The sequence below is a fragment of the Serinus canaria genome, chromosome 1A, assembly GCF_022539315.1.
Source record: "Serinus canaria isolate serCan28SL12 chromosome 1A, serCan2020, whole genome shotgun sequence".
Classification (NCBI taxonomy): Eukaryota; Metazoa; Chordata; class Aves; order Passeriformes; family Fringillidae; genus Serinus; species Serinus canaria.
In genome coordinates, this window is record NC_066314.1 from 8,138,022 (window position 1) to 8,161,380 (window position 23,359).

Consider the following 23,359-nt stretch of genomic DNA (forward strand, 5'->3'; position numbering starts at 1 on the left):
TTTTTCTAGAGGGCCAAGGAAGTTTTGCTATAATGCACCTTAATATTTTTAAAGTTTAGTCTTATTCTGTTTCTGGAAACAAAATTATCCTTCCCTGAGGGAAGGGAGGTAAAGACAAAGCATGAGGGAAAAATGCGTGGGATACCTTCCAGTTCCTTGCAGGGCATCTCTATCTTGACTAATTAAGACATGTCCTAATCTCAGTGGCTGAATAGCAGCTCCACAGAGGGGGAAGGAGGAAGGCAGCTAATCTTTCCCATGACTCAGGCTCACACGTGCTCATCCTCCCGCAAGGGTGGCACTGGAGCAGAGGGGAGCAGGGCTGGGCTCTCAGGCGTTCCCACAGCTGCTCACTGGAGCTGTCTCACCCAGGGACGAGGCACGTGGGGCTGGTGGCCCCTCTCCGGATGGCAGAGCCACCCACTGGAACCAAGTCTGCCCCGTGCCAGCCCCGTGGGCAGAGAGCACCCCACCAGCCCTACACACAGGCATCCTCTGAGCAGCTGCACATCCCTCCCTCCTTCGTAGGAAGAGAAGGCCATAGCTGGAACGAGGGTTTCCTTAAATTGCATTCATCTCTTTTTTTTCCTTTTCACTTTTTTCATTGCAATTTAGTCGTCTTTTCCAGGGCAAAGTCTTGGAGGCAATGAGTTCTTTATATCCTGCGAACTTTGGATGGGATTCAGCTCCCTTAGCTCTAAAAGGCAAAAGCTAGCATCCTGTCTGAGCTCAGTCCTTTTGCTTGCCTCTGTAATTTTCTGAGCAGGGTGACACTTCCAGAGGGTGACTCACCCCGCCTATTGTAGGAATCTGTCTTAAAATAGGATTATTCATTGTCACTTTGTCCCTCCCTGAGAGAGGACCTGGCTGAGAATGGGTTAGGAGCTTGACTTCTAGGTGGTTATGGTAAATGAGGTAAGAAGCACTGTCTTTGTATTCTGTCAGGCCATGTATTTCTGGCAACCCAACTACACAGAGGTGCTGCTTCCCACTGTTTCGGGTTGCTTTTTCATTTCTTTGTGCTCTGAGACAGACCCTGCTTTGTGGTTCTCTTTTTCTGAGCCTAAGTTCCCCATAGCTTACACTGCCAAAAGTCACTGCTGGTTTCAGAAGGGGTGATGGCCAGCAGGTAACCAACAGGCACCCCAGCAGTGAAGAACCAGCTGTATCAGCTTTTCCTGTCAGGCCACATGAAAAAAAGCACAAGCAACACATGTGCCCATCTATTGCCAGAGCTCATGGTGCCATTAATCCCTAGGCTGGTTACATACAATCTAGCCATGAACTTAATATTTTGGATGATCTTCTGCTGAAGCAAATAGTGGGGGGGAGGATAGCTCTGTCTGTGGGAAAACAATCAGTAGTTTAAAATCATCATAGTTTTTCCTCCCATGAAAAGAGTCCAAAAGCCTAATTCACAGTTAGTTTAAGTGCACTTTTATTTGTTGGATAGATGGGTTAGAAAAGATGAGACTAAGATCTCAATTACAGAACATTATGTGCTTTTGAGATCATAATCTCTTCCATTTAATTATTTTCACTTCATATCTTTTACAACGTATTTCTGTTCGAATTTAACTGTCAATTTCAGTGTTTTCAGTTGTGATTTAAAATTGTTAAATATTGGTGTTCCTTTAATTCGTTAGAGATTCTTCTAAATCTGTTCCAGGAATTGGTATTGAGACATTTATTTTTGCATTTGGCTTGCCAAGGAAAGCAGTGAAGTTTAATCTTCAACCCCCCATACATTCAGTGTTTTGTTTTGTGAATGCGGATTAAGAAAAAAAAAAAGGATGTGACTTTCAAAAACATGGAATAGAAGAATTTCACAGGTTTCCTCTTAAATGGCTGTTTTGCTAACCACATATTTAAGAAACCATACTAGAAGCATATTTATGTATTTATTCATGCCTAGAGATCTAATCTTCAAAGTAGCCTTACAGGCCCTGAGGGGTAATGGAATATTTTCCTCAAGCTCATTTTGAAATCCTAACTTAAATTTATAGATCTTGATGCCTGCATCGTTTCATTTTTTTCTGCTGACACCATTCTCTAGTGTCAGAAAGGTTTTAAATGGAAGCAGCACTGTGACTATTTTCACCCATAAATTTACTCTTCTGTCTCAAAGGTGCACACTGAGCACTTAAACACATCCCGTTTTGTCTCAGGCCCTTTGTCTCAGACTGCAAACTTTTGAATCAAGGACTCCCTTTTTCTTCTGTGTGTACTGTGAAGTTCATGGTGAAAATTCCTCGAGGCTAATATAAAGTAACAGTCATTATGAAGGACAAAGGCATGAAGATATATTGAAAGCTGATAATAGTATTCCCCATATAAACAGTGTGCTCTGTTTGCTCTGCACTCTTACACCACCCTCCTTATTGCTTTCTACTGCAGCCTACCTGATACTGGGGGACAAAGACTGTGTATTTTATTGCTGAAAGAATGTATTTTAGAGTCAAGGGTCTCTTTGCACTGTATTTGTATAGCCACTTCTGTTTAAAGAAAAACACCATTGATCCAAGTGCCCTCAGAAGAGCTCATCTATTGCAGCCCACTGGGGAATGTCTTAAAAATCACTGCCCCAAGTAGCTGGTTCACTTGTGCAAGGCAGGGTTGTTGGCTGCTCTGCTGCAGTCCTGGACCCTGGAGTTGCTTCAATTTCTGATTTTAGTGCAAAATTACAAGGAAAACAAACAAACAAGAAACCCCAACACAGGTAACAAAAGCCCTCTACTAGTGAGCAGGTAGAGCAGGATTGGAGGCCATGGATGAGGGGGCTTGGGAGCAGTGAGGAACACCTTGGCCCAGGAAGTTCACCTGCAAGATGCAGGCAGACACCCACACTTACCTTGGAGGAGACCAGGACTAATGCAATGGCCCAGCATGCCACAACAAGGCATTTTTTTTGCAAAAAGCAGATTTAAATAACCCAAACAAACCATTACATTGATATAGCCAATCTATTTTCAAACACAGGGAGCTGCATCCTTAAGAGTGACCAACCAGTTTTGGGGTTTGCTGTGCTAACTGGGGAATCCCAGCATGTCACTGTGTTGGATTTGTGTTGGAACCATGGTTACTGACAATTTTAGACTTTTCTGTACTGACAAACACTGTCCCCCAAGAGAACACTAGATTTGACCTCAGGCTGTAGATTAAATTTCCAAAATGAGATGATGAAAACTAAGATTATTAGTGTATAGTTTGAATAGAAGTGTGCAATATTACATAGTAAAAAACTTAGAATTTAAAGCTTTAGAAATAGTAAAATATATAAAACTAGGTAAAAGTTTTAAAGCAGAAGCTAGTCCTTCTTCTTCACCTTCTTCTTCCTGGGTTTGGGTGATATTGTATAATTAAATAAAAAAGTCCACACTACAAACTACAGATAGTTAGTTGTTGAGCTAAAAGTAAAAATAATTTAAGTATCATTTCTTAATTAAATAGTTTATCCTTAAAAAGCCTCATAGAGAGAGAGATTTGGCTCCATTTTTTAGGTTGTTAAAATGAAGTACTACAGAACTCATAGTTGGTGAGACTGTAATACAAATAAGAACTATTAAAATCTAAATCCAAACAAAAAATACCATCTCACACATTTAATCCCAACCCTGACAAAAAAAAAAAGGTAAAAACTCCACAGATTTGGTAGATTTAGTCAGTGAGATTGCTGTATCACAGATATGTGATATGTGGGAAACATTCCTTTGCAAGCTATCTCTAGTAAACAGTAGTGTATTTCTGTATTCATAACTGCTGCCATGAGTAATTAAATTAATTTAAATTCTACCAGGTGATTTCAGAAAATCAGCTTAGCTTCATTTTTGTGGCAAGGGCAGTAAGGCAGATTTGTGTAGGCAATACTTTGTACTGAGAGTTACTCTGTTTCCAAACAGAGAATGATAAGCAGTGCTGCATACTTTTGCAAGTTGTAGTAAGATCTACACACAAAAACATCAGCCTAGGAGTAAATACTTCAGACTTTATGGTGGTTTTCCCTTGGAGTTAGTAAGAAACACGTTGCTGCATATCTATATAATATTTTTATTTCGCTGAAAGTTGTAACATAAATGCAGAGTTTAACAGCAAGTACTAAGGCATTTCTTCACATTTTTAACCCCCTTTTTCTTCTGATTTCCAGGAGCGAAATTCATTGGAACTTTTCCTATCCCAGATACTTATAACCCAGATGATGATAAAATCTACTTCTTTTTTCGAGAAATATCACAAGATAGTGGCACATCTGACAAGACAATCCTTTCCAGAGTTGGGAGAGTTTGTAAGGTGAGGACTTTTAATCTTTTTGATAAAAATTAAGCAAATTTGTTTTATTTCTGTGAGAAATGTGTTTTCCCCTTTGTTACCCAATGAACCACTGTAGTAATTTTTCTGAACATTGATTACTAATGCCATCTGAAATTTACTTGGCAAAAAAAAGACTTGATATTGACCATGCACCTCTTTTAAAAAGCTAATATGATTATAAATTACAATCCTGTGTCCAAACAGTAAAGTATTGACCTTCAGTGCAACACTGTCATGCTTTGTTTCATGGGCTTCCAGTGAGGGTGCATGAGTCAAAGTGTACACAGTGGCAAGGTATTTGGGGTTTTGTGGAAAGCGCCCATTGATGCATGGACATACAAACCCATTCCTGGGCATTGCTGAGAGCTGGGGTCAGTCATTTGTTTCTGCACATTCCTGATAATCCTCTGGGGTGAGGGGAGGCTAAGGAAGTATGCAGTTTCTGAGATACACCCACATCTGCCTGGGTGTTTCCTCCCCTGGAAGAAGAGCAATTCTTGACGCATTGACCAGGAGGAATGAGACCTTGGGTCTCCTGCAATGTAAAAAGTTGATTTGGCTGATGCCCTGACCTCCTTTGAATGAATTACTCCTTCACTTTCTCCTTCATTCTGCTTGGGTTTGCCCTTTATGAAAGATTTGTGCCTCGATGGTATACACAGACTTAGGCTTTCATGAGCTTCAGTCTTTTCGGAGAAGCATCTCTGTCATGGGTAGAATCCTCCTAAAAAGATGAGGAGAAAAACATCATTCCTGCACATGAAGACAGCAGTCAGTGTAGTTTGCTGTTTAGTTTGCCTGATGGTTTTACTGAGGTCTCCCCAGTGGCAGAGGGCTTTGTAGACTTCTGTGTCAAATGTACACTCAATCCAGTCCCTTGTCCCCTAGGACATTCTGTCCCTGTATTCTGTACTAACAGAAGTAGTTAGTAGAAGTACTTCCATCCTGTCCTTGGGTCATCAGGAATCACTGGTAAAAATCAGGAAAATGGAACTTGAAAGCTGCCTTCATATTAGTAACATAGTAAACCTAAGCTTAGAGGAAATGTTTATCTCGTGATACATTAGATATCAGCAGCACCACAGAAGTCACACAAGCAGGTACATTTCTATGATTTTGTTCAGAAGTTTTAACTGACTTGCAGTTTCTGAGCAGTGTGACCATGCAGTGTGTGGGAGAAGAGCACTCATTTAGCTATGGACACACACTGAAAACAAAGAGTGGACAAGTGTATGGATGTATACATCTACAGCTTCCCTGCAGTGCAGCAAACTCCCAGCTCCAACTGAGATTTCAGTGGCCACAGCCATTTCACACTTCTGTCCTTGACCTAAAGTGTTAAGATAACAAAATATTCATTCATAAATCAGTTCTCTAGTAGGTTTTTAGCCAGACGAAAGAATGGATAATCTTTAGTTGGGTATTTCACAGCAGAGTGATTAATGACAGAATGGAAATGCAAACATTTATGATTTGCTGCTAGACGTGGCATTTGCTGATTATGAGAGAGCACTTAATGCATTAGGAGAAATTGATAGACAGCATTTTCAAGCCAAGGCACATGAGAGAGTATAGTAAACTAAGATATATTGGCTAGAGAAAACCAGCATCCTTTACCTAGAGAAAAAGGGAGATAAGCTATCATAATAAAAGCAAATGTATTGTAAGGAAATCCTAATGACTGTGTATAATCATACCTCAAATGAGAATGAATTTGTAGAGTAATCATGTTAATGGGAAAAATGTAGTGAATTTTATTTTTAGTAGTCAAACCAAAACAGTGAAAACTGATAAGCAAGGTGATTATTATTAATAGTTCTACACTGTCTTCTTTATTTATTGAGCACTGGTTGCAGAATTAATTTGATAATCCAGACTCCTGTTTTTTTTTATATTTCTCCTAATTACCAACAAGTTAAAAAAAATATTTCTAGTTCTTATAGTAACAATAGAATTATTATTGGTATTTGATATAAATTAAATGTGCAAATAGATTTCTCTGTTCATGGATGAGATATTTTGGATCTGTGCTGTGGTATGAAACATCTGCTGTGCTTAATTGTCTCTGACATGAGAACAATGCCTTTGATTGCAGCAATTGATAACAACAATTTCTAACTGCACTGTCTCATTAATGTGATCTGTACTGCACAAAGTTAAGCCTTTGCCTTCTTTCCCTGTTAAGCAGAGAATAATAGTATTTGGGAGGAGCTCAGCAGCTTCTGAAGTAGTTTGATTGGTGTAAACACAGTTTTTTTCTGCTGGAACTTGATTGCTCTCTACCTTGCCATGCCTTAGGGCTTCTGTCCATTAATGCCAGAAACACATGCTGAAATTAGAACAGGCTTTGTTTTTATTAAGAAGCTTAGTCAATGCAGCCTATTCTTTGGCTAATTTCCAAGGGTTCGACAATATGGTCTCTCAGTGATCCCCTCCCTTAGGGAAAATCTCTGGAAAGCATTCCCCTTTCCCAGCTACTTTCAGACCCAGAAGACTGCAGTGCTCTTGCTGGCAGCTCTTTGCCCAGAGTCCAGCAGCTGTCCCTTGTCCTGTTCAGCAGAGCATTTGCACCCCGTGCCCTGCAGCCTGTGCTGCAAGAGCGCAGCCGCTGCAGCTCTGCACAGCCTCACTCAGCTTTACATCATCTCTTCTGTGTCACTGGCACTGGGGAGCAACTGCTTTCAACAGTCACTTTCAGAACCAGTTGTGTCATTTATCATGGCAAATGGCATTTCCTGTTTTTGGTTTGAGCAAGGCAGAAAATGTGTCATTGCCCTATCTGCAATACCTGATCCTATTTCTGGTGCATTCATACTTCCATAAATTGCAGTGTTTGGGGTTATTGGTTTTCTTTTCATGTAAGGCCATAACCGAAAAGAAAAATTATTATTTTAGCCAGCAAAATTTATTTATTTGTTAAAATGCATGCAGTTAGACATATGTATATTTATTGATCACACAAACCTTGACTTCTTAGGAGCATGGATCCCCTTATTCCTATTTCTAGAAACACAGGCATAAGCTTTTACAGCTACACTGTCTTCAAGCCCACAATGCTGAACCACTTTGTATCAGATAAAGACAGGACACAATCATTAGACATTGAGGAAGATTTTGAAAAAAATACAATTTCAGCATCCATACACTATGCCCTATGCAGTCCAGTAGCAAGTCAGCTTCATTTCTGTACATACTGCAAGATGATGGTAGAATTCTAATTCTATTTATTGACAACCTCATATATGTACAAGTATAGCCCTAGAAAAGGCACAGTTTTCCCTCTTATTTTCCCCACTCAAATAAAGAGAGAAATAAAAATTTAACATAGAGGAGACACAGAAAAAGTTTTGAAGAGGGAGGAAAGTTGTTGGAGCTTTTGTTTGTTTGTTATCTATATAGAAACACATCTTTTCATAGTTACAACCTCATCCTATTGGAATGAAGTGGAAATTAGCCAAAAGCAGTAGTCTCTCTGCTGCAGTATGAAAATCCTGTTTATTATTACAGCGGTTTGCATTTGCTGTGTTACAAGCTTCTCTTTAATGGTTTTGGTGATGTATTGCAAAAGTTAAAGCTTGCAGTCTTAGAGGCTGGTTTCCGAGACCTCAACTGCCAAGAAATCAGACTCCAGCCCCTGATGTTTTCCCATATTTCCCAAAGTGTTTGGTATCCAGAAACAGCCTTTGTTCTAGTGGGAACAACTGAGCTCTTTGTCTTTTTTTTTCTTTTTTTCACCCTTTTTTCTTTTTTTTAATACCATTCCACCCCTATATATACCAAGCTGTACCTGGGGAAAAGAATACTGCAATTAGGCACAGCCCTCTTGGTTAAACTGTACTTTCTAAGCACACTGGAATGTAATCATTTTAAGAGCTCTTGAGTCGAGAGCCCTGGACACACCCTGCATTCCACCTTTGGGTAATGTAATTTATTTCCAAAGGCATGAACATCAGCAGAGTTCAAGGCTGTGACCTTGCCTCCTGTCTGGTGCTTAGAGCAATTTGTATTCCCAGAATGGCAGGAGGGAGTTATTCCTCTGCAGCTCCAAGTCCAGAGTCTCCACGGGCTTTGCCACAGGGCTGCTGGTGTGCGGAAGTTAAGTTTTTCTTGTCCTGGATATAGTCTAGCCATGCCTTTGCTGTGACTAGGGATAACTGGTCCGTGATCATTATTGGTGTTTCTGCATTGTGTGGATAATTGATCTCTCCCCAAAGCCCTTGGAGCTATCCTGGCAGTGTCCTGCTTTCCCGTTCAGCTGCACCAGCCAGGTCCCGGAAGCCAAAGAGCCATGTTCACATGTTCTCAGCAGGGCTAATTAATCTGGGCTCAGAGCCATGCTCGTGCAGCCATCCTGCTTCCAGCTCTGGAGGCAACTCATTCCAGAGGAGATTTAACTTCCTGTGTGTTACATGCTTACATACCTCCTTTGTCACCATAATATTACCTACCCACAACTCCAGCCATGGGAAATATTTTTTTTCTTGATTTCTCAATAATAATGATTAAGAACTCTCTGAAAAAGTCATCCCTTGAACAACCTTTGCCCTCATTTGCCCACTAAGTGTCTTTGCAGCCGTGAGTTCTTTGGCAACCATTCCTCTTGGACTTCCTAATTTGGTATTTGCACATTATGTGCCATTTGAAAGTTTTCAAATTATTTAGAAAAGCAGATGCTCATCGTGATGATTTCATTTTTAAGGGCTGATGTGTTGGAGATTGTCCAGTTCCATAGAGTATCTGCTTCTGAGTGTGATGGATTAAGAGATATTACATCAGCTCTTTTGGTCCAACTTTTCTTATTGGCAAGGGTTATATAAGTATAGGAAGTTTTGTAAATTTCTGTCCCTCATGGGTGTGTTTCAGTAATTGGTGTTTTGAAAGGGGAAATCATGATTTACAGATGATGCAAAAATATGTAAGATACGCTTATATGTAAAGAGGTGTGACTGAATTTTACTGAACCTCAGGGAAAGTGAGAAAGAAGTTGCAGTATCAGGATAGATCTTTAAAAACTGGACTATGGAAATGCAGCTGCATGACCTCTGAAGCAACTTTGGATGTCATCCTAGTTGCCAGAGAGACATTGCATAAGACACTGCCAGTACGCCTTGGCTCAGAAGTGGAAACCTCTAGAAGTTCCTATAGCTAATCCAAAGTCCCTGACTTGTGAGTGCTTTGGCTCAGATGTTCAAATATCTGTAAGAGTACAAACAATGACTTTCTGATTTTGAAGTTTTACTTCACATGACTGAATTATCTTCCTGTCTTTTTTTTTTCCCTTTCAGTACATTTGCTATAAAAATGTACCATGGTTTGCAGTTTTGCTGTTGTTGATTGAGTACAGTGTTGTAAATGCAGAGGTTTCAGGATTCCAGATTCTAAAGGACTCTCTAAGATGATGATCTACCTTTATTCTTTGGTCTCATGCCCTTCCCAGCTCTCAACCTGTGGTTATCAATGCTGTGATCACAATATCTCATGCTAGTGACTTCAGGCACTTGTATATATCCAAGTGAGGAAACTAATTATCAGGCATGCCCTTCCTTCATTAAAGGCAGATAACTAGTTTTGGAGGAAGACTCCATTCATCTGAAGAACATATTTTCCACTGACTTTAAAGGGAGCTCTGCCCTACTGAATCCCTGGAACCTGAAATTCAAGACATTCTGATGTAAGAATGTGAAATTCTGAATGGCAAATTCAAGCTTATTTGTTCATAAAGAAACCAGTTTATCCCAATGCTGGGTCTCATTCTCCTCCAGTTTCACAGTGCTGTCAATCTGTTAAAACCATACAGAATCTGATTTCCTGTTTGACATTAATTGCATGATCCATCTAATTACTTGACTTGCCCTCATAATCAAGAATGATGCCTTTCATAACCTGAAGACTTTGTTCTCTGTGTTTTTATATATTTCTTATGTATGGATATATTGTTATTTATATTATGTATATATGAAAATTTAGACGAGAGACAGGTAAAGGCAAGTCAACCACCCTGGAATAAACCATGTACAATTTATACTCAAAATTTTAAGTAGATTTTCCTGAGAACCCCGTAACATATTTTATTTCTTTAGTCATAAGACTTTGCTGACTTCAGATTCCAACTGAAGTTAGATTGAACAACCTAGCAGTGGATATAGTAGAGTACATTTAATTTGTGGCAGCATTTGGACAGTTTAGGGGAATATTCTTAATACTAGCATGCCTGCTGGAGATAATCTGAGCAGGATTGCTGCGTGGCCTAAAGGTAAAATGGTGCTTAGTTTTAGTCTTTTATTTCTCCCAAGCCATCCTTGTCTTTACCTGAGCCTGTTAGTTTCTGGATTTTAGGGATTTTTCATGGTATGTTTAGTAACAGTCCAGAATTTTTCTTTGCTGTGTATTTAGATTTTCCAGTCTGGATCCCATCCAAAGATAATTTGATAGAACTTCTGGGTGTGATGTTTAAATATTTTCCAAAACAAAAATCAACATTTTCCATGGTGAAACAAGCAGTTATGCATGCTCAGTGCACTTACTCAATGAAATAAAAACAAGCCTGGTTGAGGAGCAGGAACTAAACAGAGTCCCCACCTCATTGTCAGATGGGAAGAGCAGACAGGGAGGAGAAGTAACTTCCCCAGATTTACCTGATGTATCCATAGGAGAGCAGTCAAAGTTCTAAAGTCTCATGTGCCTCCTTTCTCTTGCTTATATTGCAAGTGTGTTTTTATTCTCTCTCAAGTCTTCATGCATAGCTTGATGTTTTCACCCATAGCCTGATGAAATCGTGGGAGGAATCTTCATCTACATTTGTATGGTTTCAACAAGAAATTTTGCCCCTGAATTCCTGAAGGAACAATTTTACTTTCCTGTGTTAGGTTGGTACCTAACAGTTGAGTGGGGACAGAATATGTAAAGTAAAACAAAATGATTATAGAAAGAACTGAACCTGACGACAGAAGTTGCAAGGAGATTGTTGGCTGTGTCTCCATTTATAAAGTCAGCTACAAGGTTGGAGGGTTTTTTTCCTCCATAATATAAGGCTTTGCTCCAGGGGATGCCATTTGTTTCTGGTAGCTTTGTCACATAGCTGCTAAGCTTCAATAAGAGAAAGGCTCCAGGGCCTTTTGCAGTTTCAGCACTTTTCCTCTCTGTTCTCCAACATTTCCTTTTATTCAGGCCAGGAATTCTCTTTGGGTAGTCCTTTTGCACATCTTGCCACTGGCTGTAATTAATAACCTGCTTCTAGAAATTCCACTCATTGTCTTGTTTCTTTTTTCTTCCTTTTTTTTTTCTTCCTTTTAGAGGCTGTTCAGGATAATTACTGTCTTTAAAGTTTTATGAATCACAGTGTTTGACATCTTTGATGTAGACTGATTTTTCAGATAACTGCACTTTTTGTTCTAATGTTCAATTTGTCACTGTTACTTACAAGCAAATAAGAGATTTAAATCCCCAAAGATGCAGATGTTCTTTAGTTTCATTGCCATCTGTTTTCCTGCCTACTGGATTCCAAGACTAACATTTGTTCATTTTAATGAAGCTATATTTATATAGTATACAAGATACAACAGAGTAGGAAATAGATACAACAGAAAGTCTTTAATATAAGTGGATTTTTAAATCACTTGATCATATAGCAGTATCTTTTCTAATGGCTTTTATTCTCATGTGAACTTATCTTTAGCTAGATGATTTGAAAAAGCTTAATCTGCAATTAAGTTGTTTTGCTTAATTGCACATAAATTGCACATAAATTGCAGATCAGAAAACTGAAATTTCCATGGAAGACTCCCAAGAGAGGTGCATGACATGACCTTAAATTACTTCACAAAATTTACACTGTGCCATTTAAACAGCAGTCTTCCTGAATGTCAGCCATACAATTACCTATGCTTATGGAAGTGGGACATCTGATATTTGAATTCCCAATGTAATTTGGTAGAAACCTGATTTCTCACTGCAACAAATTGTTTTCTGCAACCAACTCTATGAAAAGGGATGAAATTTTAGGGTTTCTGTTAATAAGAGTCTGCCTGATTTATTAAACTACTATTGGATTACTTACCCATTTATCTAAGTAATTTGTAGTTATAATTTTTTGTGATATTTTGGGGTAGTATTTCCCCAACAGGTAACAGGTTGAACAGCCCTCCTTCTAGTTGGCAATTATCTATATTTCTAACTCAGACAAGCACAAGTAACCAAGGTCTTACAGGCACTTCTTTCTGTTAAAAAGAAGGTATTTCAGGCAGAAGTGTTGGTATTTGTTACAGCTTGTGAGATTACAAAGCTGTAAGTGCTAATTAAAGCTTTATTTATATTCAAAATGAAATATGCAGTCCCTAAGTGCCTTCATCTGTCCAGTAACAAAGTTTATAGTAAACACAGCTAATCCGGTGTGCTTAGAAGTGATATTTTGGGAGATAAGATTTCAGATACTCAAGGCTGGTTGGCTGTTAAAAGATTAGCCATATTTTTGGAATGAAAGGCTTGTTCATGCTGCCTTCCCCTTCTCTCAGCACTTAAATTTATCTTGTCTCCTTGTCCATTCTCCCTGAAATATTTAGAGTTCTTTGTATTCAGACCATATCTCTTGTCAAAAATAATTTCAGTACATCCAGTTAATTACTTAAGCAGGCTTGAGGCAAACCTTTGCTTGGTATAAATCAGCTGAATGGGCTTCTTAGGAGTCTATGACTTTGTGTTTAATCCTCACTTCAGTCCACCTGTGCACTAACTGGCATTTGCTTTAGTGATTTTCACTCTTCCATGCGTTTCTTCTAATCTACTGACTACCCAGCCTGTACATCCTACTGTGTTTATGTTCTGCTCTACAGCCAGCTCACAGCATTTGAGCACATCAGTGATTCATTCCAGACTGCTACTACTAAATAATCTCTTTGGCAAAAGAGTCTGTCTTCTTTCTGTAGCAGTCCAGTCCCAAAAATAACTTAGGCCAGTATTTCCTTTGTTTAGCCTCTCAGAGACCAATAATCAGGAGTGATGAAGGTCCAAAGAATCTCCACCAGAGTGGGCAGATACAATGCAAAGTGAATGCCTTGGTCTCATCAACATGGTCTGAAGGAAAGGAGAACAACTCCATGTTCTCCAGCACCTGAAGCCTCAAGATGGTCAAAGACTGACCTAATATGCACCTAAAAATACTGTGAGGAAGGAAGAGGTGCCCTTTCTTAAAAAAAATAGACATTTACTGAGCTTAGTAAGAGAAATTCTACTTGAGACTCGAGGAACAAAGACATACCTAGATTATTTATAGTTTCAGAACCTCCTTAGACTGAACTAATTCTGTATGTAGATAAAATCATGGCCTTTGTCAGTTCCTGCACTTTCTCAGTCAATCTAAATGAATCCTGGGCACGCAATAGGAAAGGAAAGACACCATATTAAACAGAGATGACATATAGAATTGAGGAGTACTTTATGTCTACTGATCCAAAAAATACCCCAAAACCACAAGAAAAAATATCTTCATAGTAAAATGTGCTTTTTATGTTGCTCAGCCGTGGCAGTAGGAAGAAGCATGTTGAAGGATATGTCAGCATATTATATGTGCAACTGTCTAAGTCAGTGAAAGGTCTTTTCAGTCTCTCTGCACTATAAATTTGTCATTCTCTGGCTTCAGAAGGACTTGGTAGCTGTTGGAATGCTGACTGGTCACTGAATCCCCTTTGCTCCATTATAAAGTGTACAGAGTTACTTTGGCAGTTTCTGGAAATGTAAAGCACACCAAGTGAATGTATTTTCTAATGCCTCTTAAATTCAAATAACATGGTTAACATCATGTCCTGGCGTGAGAGAAAGCAAATGCAGATACATCTTAAATCCATATATTTTATACTTTAATGCATGTAGCACTTGCTAAGATTACTTCCTTTGAGCACAATGTTTGGTTCACACTGCTATCTAACAACTCAATGGAACTACTGATATATTTGAAATAAGCATTTGTGAAAATGCTGTGGTGGATCACAAGTTAAGGTTGGTAAAACACAAGTACATATCTTCCATCTCTTGCAGAAGCTGAATGCTGCAGTGACTGAAGTAGAAACTAGACAAGGATCTTTCTTCTATTTCAGCCCCATCACTTGCTCCACGCTTTCTTCCTATTTTCAGATTTTAGTCAGGTAGTTAGAGATGTCTCATCTCCTGTGATGCTGCAGTGCATTCACCAGAAATCTAAGTGGTAGCCCTGCAGTGTGAGATTTGCTTAGCTAATCTGAATTGCCAGAGGAAGGAAAAGCTTAACACTCCTTGCATTTTAACATTCTTTGTTGCATCTTTGCAGTTGTTTGCTTTCAGCTGCACCACAAAATCTGCTCTGCCTTTGAACAGAACACACACATGCAGAGGTTTTTTTTGCTATTTGCTTCAGGCTGCTAATTTTGACACCTTTATAATAAATCTGTTGGGTAGATGCAAAGCTTCAGGCTTGGCAGAACCTCAGGAAATCAAGAGAGGAGGCAGCAATTCTTGTAAGAGCAGGAGTTCCAAAGGCCATATATTAACAGGAATCATTTCCAACTGAGCTAATCTATTTGAAAGTAGCAGGTACATGAAAAGGAAAAGCAGTTAGAGTGCATTACCAGAGAAGTGTTACTCCTTGTGAAGTGATTTCAGCACTTAAAACCATCTTTCTGAATGCCTGTAGTATGTATGATACAGCCCTGAAGGGCCAAGTACAGTCTGTGGTGATGACATGTAATTCCCACCAGCCAGTGTTTCCTACTCTGGCTGGTTCTGTGCCTTCGGATTGCAAAGTGAATTAACAAAAAAGTGATTTCTCCTAATGAATCTGAAGGGGCTGAATATTTATGGCTAAATTTGTGGTCCTTAAACTTACAACACAGATCCCCTAACCTTTATAACTGAGAGGAAGAGGCACCTTCTGGGGCTATTCAGAACCTGCAGCTGGGAGACTATTCCTGGTGATAACATTTCTTTTAAGTGTTTCAATTCTTGATTCCTGCTGGTATATCATTGCCCTTACCATTTTTAGGATAAAGAGTTCTGGGGGCCAAATAGGTTTGCAGAGCCTGAATTGTTCTGCTGTTTGGAACCAGCAGGGTCTTTCCTGTCATCCATGAGCAAACTCCTAGTTTGGCTTCTTAAAATTTAAATCTTCTGAAATCTATTTTCCATACATCTGTGCTGATCGAAGTCAGTAGAAGGTCACTTACCCTTCAGAAAGGTAATTCCAGTTTCAAGTGACCCTTTATAGTTTTTTTCTTTCTCTAGTGGCTAAAAGGAAATTTGGGCAAGCATGCTTACGTTTTGAAAACCCATAGTAAAATAAATGAAAAAAATCCCAGTTGCAGGAGGACAGACTGATATTTCTGTAACAATGATTATTAGAATAATATGACTGGTTTTTCCTGGAATGCATTTTTCTCTGTACTGTGTACACAAAAAAAAAAACCCAGTGCAGTATTTGCATTGATTTTGAAGAACAACTGATTATAAAAATTAGTCTCACAGAGAGCAATAAATCATGTGATATGGATATTCCAGTTAAAAAGCTGGTGAAGGAACTTTGCAATCAGTTTTGAGTATAATTAGAAAATTTGAGTTGCCCTCTCTCTGAGCTGATCAGTAACTACAGAAACTACTTAGAAAAAGGCTCTCCTACACTCTTTTAAGAAAAAGAAAATGAAAAAAAAAATTATGTTGTTGTGGTTGGAGTCAGCTGTGGAATCAGACAGAAGATGCACAGTCCATACTGTGCTGTCATGTGTTAAAGTCCCTACTTTTTTAATATTCAGGTATTTCATTTTATTTTTGTTAGAATGATATGGGAGGCCAAAGAAGCCTAATAAACAAGTGGACAACTTTTCTGAAAGCCAGGCTTGTGTGTTCCATACCTGGTCCTGAAGGGACAGACACGCATTTCGATGAGCTGCGTAAGTTGATTTATCTTTAATGGTTTATTTTGATGTTAGTAATACCTGCTTTTGTTGGAATTTTTCACCCTCTGGTTTATGGAATTACTATGTCTTGTGCTGATTTTACTCCTCTTCCAAACCATGCTAGTAATACCTCTGACTTTGATCAGAAATCCTTGATTATAACTAATACTGATCTGATCAGAATTACAGTGTTTTTCCTTTCCCTCCAAAAGCTGGAAAGTAAAAATCTGATTTGGTATAAAACCCACACTATCTGCAAATGAACACGTTTCAGAATATTGCTACAAATTCACATGACAGAAATTAAAATTCCAACAAAAATAATTTGGTTATATTTTTATGAATCTGGTTATATTTTTATAAATTTCCTACTTACAGCTGGTTAATGTAGAAATAGTCAATGGATGTTTAACTAAAAAAATTAAAATCCCCAAATATGTTTTTCTCACTGCAGAAGATATATTCTTACTTTCTACAAGAGATGAGAGGAACCCACTTGTGTATGGAGTCTTCACTACAACAAGGTACGTGTTGGTATCATTTTTGCCTCTGGAAACAAATGATGAAGATCTTACTCAGGAGTTTTATACTTTTGTGTATACTCAGGTCTTCTAGACTAGATCCTGATTCCTGAGAGCAGTTAGGAACTGCTGGAATTAGGTGTCCAATGTCAAGGCTTTAGTCACTGAGGACAATATTTTTCAGAACTGGAAAGAATAAATTATGTCCCTAAACCTTTGTGTTCCTAACTTTTAAGAGTGATTCTAAAAAGTAATGTAAATGTAACAATCAAAAGCAAACTAGATTATTTCAATCTAATCCAGTTGAATTTGTGAATTTCTGTATTTATTGAGCAACCAATTGCTACAATTTTAGGCAAATTATTGTTGTGAAGCCTCATTTCTGTAAGCAATACTTTGACATCTGCAATTTCTTAGTATCAAAATTACTCTATAAACTGATAGTTAAGTGATTTTATAGTTCAGAGTTAATGAAAGGATAACCCAGCTTTATCTTAGGAGGATGCACTAATTAATAATTGACCTTTCAGATCAATAGTGAAGTGCTCTCTATAAAAAGTCAGAAAGAAAATTAAAAATTCTTTCTTTTGTCTCCAGAACCTTTGAATTAAGTGTAAATAATGGCTAGCCAAATGCTGATGAGTATGAGTACAATGAGGGATTGCCAAGACACTCCTTAATTCAGAAGCAGTTGCCACAGTAGCTCTCTAGAATATATAACCTCAGAAAATACTTAAAATTTAAGTAAATATTATGCAATAAATGAAAAGGTTTGTGAAGCAACTAAAGTGCATGCTACTCAGCAACCTGGCGGTTGGTGTTCTTTGGAAAACTGAAATTTTTTAGATTTTTTTAGACAAATACATTTTAAAAGGGAAAAATGCATGAAAATTCAATAAGTGTTTACTTTTATATCTTGTTTTTTTGGTCTTTCTGATGCAACTTTTAATTCTCAGGGACCTCACCTATATCACTAATATATGGGCTTCCAGATGTGAATGCAATGTAAATGAATGTCCTTCACTGGATGAAAGTCTAATCAAAATAGCTAGTAAAATAAAGCTAGTAAATGATAGCTGGAGACTGTCAGCCCCTAGAAAAAATGACATTCTCTTGAGTAGTCCCAAAGGCCAAACCAGGTTTCAGCCGAGCAAAGCTTAAAACTGTAACAATGATGCTTTAAGTTCAAGCTTTCATATTTTCTAGATTTTGTACTGCTTTAATGTATAACTTTGAACTTCCTATAAAGTGTTAGCAAGTTCTCTTCATGGTTTAGTTAAACAAAAAAATAATTTTCCAGCCCAAGAACCAAGGACAGCATTGCAGCTTCAGGCCCAAAAAGTATAAACAGCAGGGAATTGAGGAGATCATCTGTGAGGATGGGACTTCATAAGCTGAAGCTGTAACTGGACAATTAACCCCAATATGTAAATGGACCAAAGTGTGAAAATTCGTGACTGGTCCATCTTGGGTGGAGCCCCAGACAGGCTCTTGCACTGCCCAAGGTGCATTCTTTAAAGGCCTTTTAATAAATCCCTATTTCATTGCTTTAACACTGTCTAGCCTCTGTTCTAGGTAGCCTCTCTAGGTATCAACAGCAGGGACATTAAATATCTGTAGTTAGCAGATCTGTGCTCGTTGATGTTTAGCAGCACATCGGCCACCAGGTGTGGGATTGATCCCAAGGCTCCCTGACCGGGGGTGTTTGCAGCCTGCCCATGTTTTCCTCTTCCCTTGCAGCTCGGTGTTCAAGGGCTCTGCAGTGTGTGTGTACAGCATGGCCGAGATCAGGGCGGTGTTCAACGGCCCCTACGCGCACAAGGAGAGCGCCGATCACCGCTGGGTGCAGTACGAGGGCCGCATCCCCTACCCCAGGCCTGGCACAGTGAGTCTCTCCTTAATTACACACCTCTGCTTCTACTCAAAAGCAATCGTGTTTCACACCCCTCCCTCCCCAGGCTGGTAATTTATATTTTCTGCTCAGGATGTTTCAAATTATCCTCTCAACTCTTCCCCTTCTGTTGATAGCTCAGATTTCTACCTACACTGTAAGTATATAAATATACATTTTTCCATGTCTCTGAGATAACATTGTGTCCAGACTATTTCCTGATTGTCTCTCATATTGTGGTCTCCCACTGTACAGCTATATTTCTGTCTGTTGGGATCACCTCTAAGGCATCAATGCTTCATAAAAAGCCAATGACCTTTCTTTATATAGTTATCACAGGTTTTTTATTTGTATTTCTAATATCTTCATGTCTGTTAAAATCATTGAGATAGTGTCTCTGATTCTGTTGTGTGTATTTGTGTATGTGTTGTGTTTTGAAGTAAAATAAGGAGCTAACTGCTGGACATTTTATGGGATAAAAAGTAAGCGACAGGAAGAAAAGAGAAGCTTGGTATCTGGAAATACTTCTAACTCCAGTCTCTTAGACTTCAGCTGTAACAGGCAAAAATGAGGAAGAAAACTGAAAAACTCATTAAAGTTTTCTTTTCCCACTTCTGTCACAGTATTAAATTTCAAAAAGCACGGGCCAGCATTACAGATGAGGAAGAAATGGTCTTTTCAAAAAGCACCTCAACTTTAAAAACATCACAAGTTTAGGCAACTCTTTGTACATAAAATTGTAAAAGAGCAGCAATTTTATCTGGAATAGCTCTTCATCCTCTTGGTCAGGTATTCAGTGAACAAGTCTTAGGCAGCCAGCCGTGAGCTGTCAGTATTGGACATGGCCTAGAAGTCATGTGGCCATTTCTGCACTATTTCTTTGACCTCAGCACTGGTGTAACCTCTGCCTCAGGCCATATTATCTAGTTGATTTAGTTCATCTTTTCACATAATTCCTTGTGCCTCTGTGTTTCCTTCTTCATCCTTCCACTGGGCTGAACTGTGTGTTCCAAGCTGATGCTGTTTGTGGCACATGGTGGTCCCAGCGCTCGGCAGGTCAGGCCCCAGGTGCTGATTCCCTTCTTTCAGCTGAGGATGAACCTCAGAGCAGCTCTCTCTCCAGGGACCAGGACAGTTCATAATTTGGCTTGCCCATGATCTGTCCTGATGGAGCAAATCTCAACCTGAACAACTTAGGCATTGCCAGCTTACGCATCTCTGTCATGTGAAATACCCAGTGCCCCCCAAAAGAAGATTAAATTTAATTTTTTTGTGTGTGTGCAACTTCCATACCTGGTTAATAAGATCAGATGAATTTAATTTTAGCTATTATAATGGTGCCAGGGAGAACAATAGCTGGTCCCATGGCATCTAAAGAGATTAAAATAACTCTCTTGAAAAACTCAGAGTGCCCCATAAGGATGAACACTTTGCACAGATAGACGGGTCATAAGCTCATTGCATTTTTGAGTGTATTAGCCATCACATGGTTGAGCTGGGATTCTCAAGAAAGGAAACATGCCATGCTGAAGCATGTCAGTGCTGATCTTTATCACTGATTTGAGTATCCATGGTTGCAAGGTTTGTAAAAGTTGGAAAGTTTAAAGATAAATATTTTCTGTAAGCCAACCCTTAGCTCTCCAGCTGCTTCCTTTAAGCACCTGATAACAGCTGTGAGAAATCAGTATCTTAAAAGTCCTCCAAACCTTCATAGTCAGTGGATTGGTGTAGGAGTTTGTCTGACCAAGGACTGAGAAAGGAAGTGGATTTACTGAGGAAAGCTGTCAGAAGAAAGATATCTATCATATTTACTGTATAAATTAGGTAAACATAATGCTGCATAACTTTTTATCTGTTCCCTTTGTGAGCTGGATTGCAAAACACTTCAGGCTCAGTAGTTTGATGTAGGGTATCCAAATAAGTAGATTCATGCCATGCTCTTGGCTTGTGATGGGCTATGCCAAACTTGGATATGAACGGATTTAGGGTGGGATCTGGACAAGCAGTACTGTGCTAAAAGGCAAGGAAAAGCAGCAACATGAACCTTGAAGACTGCTGCAGTGTGAATGCTGAAATGCTTTTCCTTAGAGATTAATTTTGTCGCTTTTTGTCAGCTATGAGGTGGTTCAGGAATGCCCAGAACAAAGCCAAAGGAACAATCTACCCTTTTTTAAGTTGCTAGAACATTTTTGAAATTTAAGCTCCTCGTAAGTGTTGCCTACAGTCGGCGTAGCTAACACTGCTCTGATTCTGTATTTCTTATACTTTAAGTTACTGGCAAAGTCTAAAAATGGCTATTCTAGGAAATGCATTTCTTTTGGTGGTTGGCTTTGAGAAATGCATTGACTTCCTTTCAGCATTTATACAGAAGCAGGAGACTGCATACCCTAATTTAACTTTCTGCTCTGCTGCCTTTATCTCCTAAGTAAATAAAGCTGCTCACTATAGAGACTGTGACTACTTTGATTTTGAAATTTTGACAAAATGCTTCCTGTGGCAATTTGTGTTTGAGATAAACTCCCAACATGACCATGATATCATGCCTTCGCAATGCTGAGTGGGTTCAGGCAGCAGCAGCTCCTCTGTGCTCATGTCCCTGAGCTGTGTCAGGCTCTGCCTGCCCTCTGCTGTCATCAAAACACCCCTGGACACGGCGGCAGGGGACCTCTGGCACACTCCACACCTCTGACACTGCAGAACATACAGCTCTTTAACTTCGCTCAGTGGTATAAAAGTGCAAGTGGAAATAATGGGAATTAAACAGAGGCAAGGCTTCAAATCTGTTTCTATTCAGAAGGTGAAAATAAAAAGAGACAGAAAGAAAAGCATGAAGCAGGCAGCCCCGACACAAAGAGTGAGTTGAAAACCAAGGGAGCTTGTGCTCTATCTGCTTTAGCTGTTTAAAAAATTGGACTTGCATATCTGCAGCTGTCCTCAGATAACAAATCCAGTTTTATTCCAGTCTTTTAGGGTTTCTCTCAGGAAATTATCCATTAATAAAGAAACCATGGAGAACTTCCTTTAAAATGCGTTCTGTATTCTGAAGCAGAGTTTTCATAATGCCGTCCCAGAAATCACAGACGGCATTTGAAAAAGATTTTCAGTGAATTAGGAGGAAGAAAACTTTTCTAGTTTATTTATTGAGCTGTAGCAATTGCAGTATCACAGCAACTCATAGTGCCCATTTGGAAATTCTGATGGGGTTCACAGGAGTCATACTCATTTCATTGACGGTGAGTAAATATTGTTAAGGTCAGATTTTTAGAGAAATGTCAGTATTTAAAGATGCAGATTAACACTCAGTCTGATCTACTGCAGAATGCAGGACTGTTAAATGCTAGCCAGGGCAACCGCAAGTATTTTGATAGGTCTGTATATCTTACTGATCTGATTTGTCAAAAGAGCAAAACATCTGAATGAGCAAAGTAAGAACCTTGCAGTCTGAGTCACTTAGCTACAAGAAGGAGCAGCCCAACACCTTGCTCTTGTCCATTTAAAGAGTTTAATGTCTCACCTACTTCTACTCCAGATCTGAATCTGGTCCCAGCCTCTTGAATTCTTTGTGTTTTCTTTTTATTTAATGAGTTCCCTTACAACCCCTCAGATTTTCCTGTAATCATGGAATCTTAGAATCATAGAATCCACTGAGTTGGAAGAGACCCATTTGGATCATGGAGTTCAACTCCTGTCCCTGTGCAGGACACCTAAGAGTCACAGGATGTACATGAGAACATTGTCCAAATGCTTCCAGAGCTCTGTCAGACGTTCTGTGACCACTTCCCTGGGGAGCCTGTTCCAGTGCTCAACTACCCTCTGGGCAAAGAACTTTTCCTGATATCCAACCTAAGCCTCCCCTGACTCAGTTTCATCCTTCTTCATCTTCTTTTCTCTCAGTTGTTTTCTCTCCCTTTCTTCAGTGAAACCCCTTCCTTTATTTCTTCTGGTCTTCCAGTGTGCATGCTGATCAAGATGTGGTGTCCATTGGGACTTGGCTGTGCCACAGAGAAATACTGCCTGCCAAAAACCTCCCTTGTCCTCCCTTCTGGTTAGTTTTGCTGCTTTAATAAGCTTGTTTATAAAACATTGAAGGTTGCAGAGGTTTCCCTTGTTATTTTTAGACTTATCTTCCCCTTTCACCTGTCTTTTATGGGACAGATGGCATTCTTTGCTTCTCCAATTCCTGTCTCCTTTGATCTCCCTACTGTAAAATGGGGCAGCTTAATTAAGTAAAATGTTTCACTTTATGGTTTTATTTTCCTCAGAAAGCCTCCTACACCTCCTGTTACTTACCAGCCTGTTTTCCACAACATGAATCACCTTCCAGCTTGTAACAGCCTTTTGCAATGTTGCAAAACTTGTCACCTTTCCTCATATTAGAGGTCAGCAGAGAATTGCAAAGTGCCACCTGCAAAGTCAAGTTCACTCATCCAGCTGGTCTCAGCTCAGCTAGCCTCAGATTAATGCTCAGTTTTCTCAGCTTTTTTTTTATCAAGACCACAGGTGTGTTAAATAGCAAAGCAATACAAAGTGCTCAAGAAAAAACACAAGAACAAATCTTGCACAAGCAATGGAGTACAACCATTAAAAAATAATAGGGGACTTAAAAATTTTGTTTTCTTTGCTTGTGCTTTTTGTTGCAAGGGAAGAGTTTGTTTGATTCCATTTAAAATTGGCACTGTTTGTATTTCTCCTACAAACCTGTTTTGTTCCCCTCACGCCAGCCT

At 39.2% G+C, this 23,359-nt stretch overlaps 1 protein-coding gene across 4 annotated transcripts in view; it reads left to right on the top strand.

The window, feature by feature from the left end:
* SEMA3D (semaphorin 3D) overlaps positions 1–23,359 on the top strand; it is a 131,132-nt gene that overhangs the window by 80,108 nt on the left and 27,665 nt on the right. For all 4 annotated transcript variants that reach the window (XM_009086870.4, XM_030238347.2, XM_030238346.2 and 1 more), the window contains 4 exons: positions 4,145–4,287; positions 16,103–16,217; positions 16,678–16,747; positions 18,485–18,629. In XM_009086870.4, coding sequence (XP_009085118.2) covers positions 4,145–4,287; positions 16,103–16,217; positions 16,678–16,747; positions 18,485–18,629 — 473 coding nt within the window. The remainder of the gene's footprint in view (positions 1–4,144; positions 4,288–16,102; positions 16,218–16,677; positions 16,748–18,484; positions 18,630–23,359) is intronic.